The sequence below is a fragment of the Phoca vitulina genome, unplaced genomic scaffold, assembly GCF_004348235.1.
Source record: "Phoca vitulina isolate PV1807 unplaced genomic scaffold, GSC_HSeal_1.0 scaffold6, whole genome shotgun sequence".
NCBI lineage: Eukaryota > Metazoa > Chordata > Mammalia > Carnivora > Phocidae > Phoca > Phoca vitulina.
This window is the reverse complement of record NW_022589709.1, coordinates 34,874,262-34,882,002: the sequence shown is the minus strand read 5'-3', so window position 1 is coordinate 34,882,002 and position 7,741 is coordinate 34,874,262. Positions and strand designations below refer to the sequence as shown.

General features: G+C 37.9%; 1 protein-coding gene across 2 annotated transcripts in view; it reads right to left on the bottom strand.

The window, feature by feature from the left end:
- Positions 1 to 4,267: 4,267 nt before the first annotated feature.
- The window catches only part of ELL2 (elongation factor for RNA polymerase II 2), a 70,044-nt gene continuing 66,570 nt past the window's right edge, over positions 4,268 to 7,741 (bottom strand). For both annotated transcript variants that reach the window (XM_032403970.1, XM_032403971.1), the window contains 2 exons: positions 6,914 to 6,958; positions 4,268 to 6,822 (listed from right to left, as the gene is read on the bottom strand). In XM_032403970.1, coding sequence (XP_032259861.1) covers positions 6,706 to 6,822; positions 6,914 to 6,958 — 162 coding nt within the window. In that variant the 3' untranslated portion in view covers positions 4,268 to 6,705. The remainder of the gene's footprint in view (positions 6,823 to 6,913; positions 6,959 to 7,741) is intronic.

Below are 7,741 nucleotides of genomic sequence, written 5' to 3'. Positions count from 1 at the left end.
TGATGGGCTACACTATAGTTCTATCATTACAGGAATCCCACAGTCCTTCAGTAGTCCTCAAAATATCTATGCTTGGAAGATGACAGAAATGCTAGGCATAAAATAAGTGTCAACAAAAGCTCATATCGAATTTAAAGAAATGTCAGGCTAATCTATCTTTAATGAAGATAGAAACATGATATACAACATTATCTCTAGACTGCTGTCCTCTACCCTGTCTTGGAGAAGTGGGAGAAAAGCTATAGAAAAAATACAGTAGGAAATGAAATCAGAACCCATCAGTTATGATAAATAAAAGTAACTTTTAAAATCATTTAATTTTATATTACAAACCATTATAGACTATTGAGATGCTCACGTTCCAGAGGTGACTAGAGGTATGAATGCCAAATTGGAAAGAGACATCCCCTTTGAAGGTGTCCAGTTGGTTAATCATGGCAAAGGGACTCCCAAAGGCAAGTCAGTCTGCCATCAGAGAAAAAAAAAAAAAAAAAAAGAAACTAATTTCGAAATCATGACTTTGGAAAGATGTGGCAAGGCACATAAACCTAAATGACACAGCAGACTCTTGCAGTAATCCAAATCCTCTGGCCACATGAATTTTAAATAGGACATAATATGAATAACCTCCCTCATTCATTCTTTGAATAAATTATTATTGAGCACCTTCTCTGTGCCAGGTACTAGACTAGGAGCTGGGAACACCCTAGAGAACAAGATAGTCTCCACTCTCATGGAATTTAATACAACTAGTATTTAAGTTATAATTGTGATAAATGCCACAAAGAAGAAGTAGAAGATGAAACAGAGTGTATACCAGCGTGACCTGAGTTAGTCTGAGAGGTTAGGGACAGCTTCCTGGAGGAGGTGATGTTAAGGGGAGATCTTGAGGGTGAGGAGGACTTAGCTAAGTGAGGAAGGGGTGGAGGACAGACCTGGTAGTACAGAAGAGACAGCAAGTACTGAGTAAGACCTTGGGACAGGAGGAGTGGGGTTATTGGAGAATCCGAAGGCATCTGTGTGACTGGTGTGCAGAGTGGGTGCAGCAGGTGATGACACTGGTGAGGGAGAGCATGCTGTCTATCTACGCCACAGTGGAATTCTGTAAGTCCTAGAAATCCATGAAATATAGAAAGGCAGGTGGTCATTCCTCTAGAAGTCCCAGCTTTAGAACTCAAGTGTGGGGGCTAGTCATGTGGGCTCATCTTTAGGAAGCACTCTCTTACATTTCACAACCCTAGAAATGGAATTCTTATCACCCATCTATAAATGCCCATATTGTACCAAGGATCTCATTACAGTAAGACAAACCAGCCTGGCTGGCCAGCTGAATTCAGCAGGCAGGAGTTGTAAATACACATCTCTACTGTCACACATCGTACCAGAATCATCTGACCCCAGCTTGAGAATTGAGCAATCCTAAAATACCAGAGCTACTTCCTGCCACTGCCAGCCTCCTGTCCCAATCTCAGAAAGGTAAAACCAGTGGAGCAGGTCTGTGTAGGTCTCGGCTTTCGATAAAACAAACCCCAAACACTCCACCTTGAAACCTCCAGCCTCTCTCTGCCCTTCCCCCCCGCCCCTGCAATCAGTCAAAAAGGACTTGTTCTCAGCAGGAAACTCATGCTCCAATAAACTCTCCCTATGGCAGTCAGCAGACAATCCATAATCTAGATAGCAGTTTTTCATGGAACTCGTCAGTGCTTTACAAACAATGATGAAGCCTCTTCCATGCCCCAGTAAGAAGGCATAGTTTCTCTTTATAGCTGAGGAGAAGAGTTTGTTAAATGTCCGGTGGGGGAGGGCTGCGGACACAATGATAACATTAGGAACCTCATTCATTCATCCATGAGGCTCCTCGTAAACCTAACCAGAATCACTCCTGGCACTGATCGATCTGATCGTTCCAGGTTTTCCGTATCAGTGTTTAGTCTAGGACTTCTTCCTTTCCCTTTCTATTATTCCTTCAGAAAGCTCGTAGAAACTAGAGGTTAAGGACCCAGCTAGGAGAACTATCCTTATGTCTAATTCAGACTGGACAGCCCCTAAGCTGGAGTCTGTTACTGAGACGGCCTGTTACTCTGAAGAGGAGATGTTGTGATTCCAGGACTGTACCCTACCCGGGGCCTCTACCTGCACTGCCCCCGGTCTCCCTCAAAGAGCCTGCTTGTTACCACTGCACACATGCGAAAATAAAGGAAACATACTTTTTCTCAAGAAGTATTTTGGCCTCCCTTCACATTTACCCATCATTTCTGACAAAATCAACTCGTTGAAAATAATCTACTAGATATTACCCCACCCCTCACATTCTAGTCTCCTTTGAATCAAGAGTTTGTCTAGCTTGTCTGGTGTTACTGGAATGGTTACTTCGTGAAGCTCACACTAAGGTGCCAGCATTTTGAGGGGCAGTATGGAGAAGGGGTGAAGAACACAGACGCTGGGGTCAGGCTTCCCAGCTTCCACTGTTTACCAGCTGTGTCATGGACAAGTCTCTTAACTTCTCTAAGCCTCAGTTCACTCACCTATAAAATGGGGATAACAGGGTTGTGGTGAGGAGTAATGGGACAATGTATGCACAAAGTGTGTAAACAACAGGAAACCCTTACATGGTAACTGTGATTATTGTTCTCCAAGTAGATGTTGCCTCTGGAGGGCATGCCATACACTTAGAAAACAGGCAGGATCCTGGAGCAAATACCCGGCCCGTACTTCACCAACAAGAAGTATCTCTGTCCCAGGAGGATCATTTACATTAGGGCATCAGAGAGCACTTTGTTGCGGGTTTTTAATTTATTTTTTTAGAGAAATTTAAAAGCCTTGAAATGAGACAAAGGAAAAACACTTACCAGAATTGCAAAGTTAACATTTTTATTGAACTGAAATTGGTGTAGAACAAAAGGGACCACCACAGCTGCTAAGCTTAGTAACAACTGAAAAGTCCCTGTGACATTTTACCTTTGAGAGTCCTAACATGGTTTGGGTGGAACTGAGAAACAGTGTAGATATATATCTATATCTATATATATATATAGATCTGTAGATAGATCTACAGATCTATATATATATATAGATATATATAAAATTATTTTTTTTAACACTTCAAAATATTTTGAAATGAGCCTCACAGCTTTGTTTAGTTTCAGGTTACAGAGAACACTGATAACATCTTCTGTTGCCTTCATTTAGTAGTATCAGTTTATATCCTTTCATAAAAGGTTCCTCAAAATGCTGGCTATAATTTTCCCCTATCCGGTACACATAAGAAAAGGATTTAGGAACATGAGGCAAGTAATAAACCGTATGAACTTCAAAAGTAGTAAGGGTGGATACCAAGCATACGTGACTCAACACTCACACTGCCAGAAACACCATGAACTGGCTGAGGAGTTTCAGCCAAGTTCCAGAAGCAAAGAATGCACTAATGGAAGGGATAAGGCAACCAAGGAGGGTGTCGGAACTAATGGACCACTTGTGTCTAATCCTCATTTCAGCATCTTGCTTCCAACATGCAAGTATGCATTTCTTTTACATAATAAGGTGAAATACTTTAAGGGAAAAGAAAACTATAAAGTTTAAAAGATCAATCAGATGAAAGGAAATTAATACTGAATTTTTTATGATCAGTGTGCATAGAGCAATGATATAAACTGATCACACCAATTATTTTTGTGAGAGCAAGTACTGAACATCCATTGCTACTCAGGGTTGGAAGTTACCCCCTCTCAAATATTCCATGGGAAATAAATGACAAGATAGGAAACAGAATCCCTACTTAAAAAACAAAACCACATCTACTCAATGTTCCTTTTGGTTTGTATTAAGTCAGATGCTCATTCAATCTGTTGGTAAAAATTTTCAAAAGTGCTTCACATTATTTTAGAAGAAATGTGATACAAAAATAACATAACTCTTTCTCTCATCTTGATAATGCTGTTTTATACTTACTTTGTCTCTCAAAACAACTAAATAAATTCTTCCACTGGAGTAACTGGTACTAAGTGGCCACTCATTCCTGCAGCAGTTATTTGAGAGAATCTAAAAATCTTGCAGTAGGAGATAAAGGATGATTATAAATATTTAAATAGGCTCATGCCCATCTTCAAAAGAGATGCAGCCTCAGGTAATAGCAGATTCAGAGATTTATAACTCAAATTTGTAACTGATAGATAAACATTTTGCAAGGATGTGCCCAATGTATACAACAAACATCTAAATTAAGGCTTTTATAGGTAGGTGGTCAAGTCTATGAATGTGCAATGCTGGATTTTTATAACCTATCTCCAGCTTCCATTATTACCCAATTTGTAAACCAGAAGATGTGCTGATGTATGTGGGTGGGAGCTCCAAGGGCTAAGAGCCAACTGGAAGGCTTGTTCATAAACAAGTTCTGAAATAAGAGCTGGCAGTGAAACAGTTGATCATGTAGAGGGACGGAGTGATTTGTGCCTGCTGACAGGGATGGGCTTAAAAAAAAAAGCCAATAGTTCAACTTCAGTTCAAGACTTTGAGATTTAGAGACCCAAAGGTTTAACGCCATATCTAAGCCAATGGTTCTCACACCTTCCCTTGCAAAAGTCACCTGGAGGCTACTTATGAAAGTGTGGATACCTGGGCCCTATACCCAGAGATTCTAATTTGGGTTATGCAAGTGGTCCAAGCACCTTGCTTTTGAGAAACACTGCTCATAGCAAATAGCAGCAGAAATCTTTGATTAAAAGGCCAAGTTGTCCAAGAAATGACACGAGTGAGGTCATTACCTACAGACAAATCTCTTAGGAGACTCCACCTTTATATGAGGAACAAAGTTATCCCCAATTAAGTTTCCTATCTTTTTACAACTCAAAGTTTAAAATCAATGAACATTTAGTAATGATTGTACCAATTCTGAGGTAAAAGGAAGAGCACCAGGGATCTCAATGCTAAAAGAAACCAATTCCTTAAGAGGTCCATGCTACATAGAAATCTAATTTCTGTGGCAATGTTATAGAGTTATAGTGCACAGGGTCTTTTATCAGTCTTTGTATAGTCTTTTTACTTTTGTATACTCTTCTATATTATCTACTCTTTCCAGTTAATGTTTTAGAAGAACTGCAAAGAGGAAAGTTCGTCTATATGCTCTCTCAGGTTTTCTAGATACCAACATTTTCTGGTTTACACTGATACACAACAAAGTTATTTATTTATTTATTTATTTTTTGGATGCTGGAGACAAACATCTTTATTAAAGATACTACCAAAATTTTGGCAAACATTTCAAAACAGATTTGTAAACATAATGCTTCCCTTTTCAACTGGCAGCACTTTGAAAAGACAATACGATAAGACAACACAACTTGAATCAACATTAGTTCAAAATCCTTATATTTTTGACCACATAACTTATGTTCCCACATGATAAAACAAATGATAGTTTAAATCAACGTCAACAGATAAACTCCATGAAATGCAAGTTTGTGCTGTTTGATGAATCACAGTATGTTATGGTTAAATATATCCACTCTTTTTTTATAGTCCTGGCTCCCAGGATGAAAAAAAAATCTTTAAATATACATTTCATGTAGGTAATAGCTTCTTTGCATATCTCTCTTCAAAAAATACTTTATAGCAGTATATAAATAGGTTACCTACATGTTTAATTTTATAATTTTGCCCCAAAACTATAGATCTGTTTCATTTTCATAACATATTGATTTTGCCCAACATTAATAAAGCTGACAAACTGTTGAAATGGAAATGCTTTTGTCTTCCACAATAGAAGTAGCAATTTGACAGAAAAAAAAACAAACAAACAACCCCTACAGTAACACTCGTCAGTTGTTTAACCTGAGCGTTTGGCCTACTGAGAGTAGCAGCTTTTTTCCTCCATGCACGCTCACATCCACACCACCTCTGCACACATACAGGTCGAGCACACGCTTTCAGACGCTGGTAGGCCACAGTATGCTTCCCACTGCTCTAACCAAGTGGGAAGCAGTGTAGCTAATGATTAACCACACTAATGTACACAACTAGCAAACACCTTAAGGCAACCATTGCAATGGGGGGTTAACTTGCAGGGCGGATATACTGTCTAGATCAAGTCAGCCTGTATGTACATATGTGTGTGCATATCTATACACATACACATATGCCTTTCTATTTCTTAACCCTCCAAAACAATGTTTAAATTTTTTTTTTGTATTTTGTGCAAATTTCTAAATATTCTACCATTTAAGGCAAAGAGTTTGCATTAAGAAAGGTCAGAAAATAGGCTTATGTTTATCCAAAAGCATTTCACCTTGCACATTACTGTTTTTTTTTTTAAACACACATAACTTTGAAGTGTGGACATTGGATCCCCAATATCTAAAAAAAAATCATTTCCAATGACAAACATAAGTTTTTAAAGAAAAAATTGATTTGAAGTATAGACACTGGATCCCCAATATCTAAAAAAAAAAAAAATTATTTCTATTGACAAACATAAGTCTTGGGGGTAGGGCGGGGCTGGGGTGAAGGGCCAGAAAAAAGCAGCTTCAAAAATGCAGGGAAGCAAAGTAAAATGGGGAAAAGAAAAAAAAAAAAAGTAAATAACTCAAGTTTACTCATACTGAAACTTTCAACAAGCAAAGTTTCATTTTTTTTAGAATCTTAGAGCAACTCATTTGGAATTTTAAATAAATAAGCTTAAGTTTATTCACATCTTCTGGTCCAAGCAGAGATTTAGTGCCATGACTCTGCTTGCTGCTGGTCAAATTCACCTATTAGTCTTTTGATGTGAGCCAGCTTGTTATGAAGATACTCGCATCTATATTTTTCTTCATGATAATTGGGACTGGACTGCAGAGGAAAAAAACAGGGAGGAATTAGGTTGCAGAATTTGTAATACTTCCCAAGCACGGGTCAGAAAACCCACAGTGATGATTCCTACCTGCTTGATCTTCTGATATTCCTGTAAGACTTCTTCGTGAACATTCTACAAAATTAAAAATTAAAATCAGAAGGGAACAACTTTTCTTTTTGACAATATAAACAGCTAAGACCCATTCAGTAAGGGTGTCGGAAATACTGATGATGGGAATGTAAATTGGTACAATCTTTAAAGAAGGCAATTTGGCAACTGCTATCAAAATAGCAAATGCAGAACTGACTCAGCACTCCTATACTTCTCTTTCAGATTTGCTTGTGCCTGAGTGAAATGCTGTGTGTACAAGGTTACTTGCTGCAGTATCGGTTGTAAAGCAAAAGACAGTACACAAAATTTCAATGTCCATTAATACATAAAAAGGGATACTAAGAGGCCATTAAAAAGGGGGAAATGTTTCATGCACTTACATAAAGTTCTCTAAGGTGCATTATATTGTTTAATGAAAAAAGTACAGAATGATTTATACAGTTTGATATTATTTGTTTAAAAGGGGAAATAGAATGATATTCTAAGAATTTCATTACTTCTAAGATGCACATTTCTTATCAGAATTTCATGACTTCTAAGAGGCACATTTCTTATCATTTTAATGAGATCAGATAAATAATGTATCACAGTTTAACTTACTGGAACAGAAGACCGTGGTGCATATTGTAATCGATGACATCTTAAATTCAATTACATATGGCACATACATGAATTTGTGTATATATGCACAGACCTCTGAAAGAATACACTGGAAACCAGTACTATTGATTACCTCTAGGCTGGAGAAAATGGCTAATACTTATGTAACCTTATGTACTATGGATTTAAGCTGTTTCCAAATGC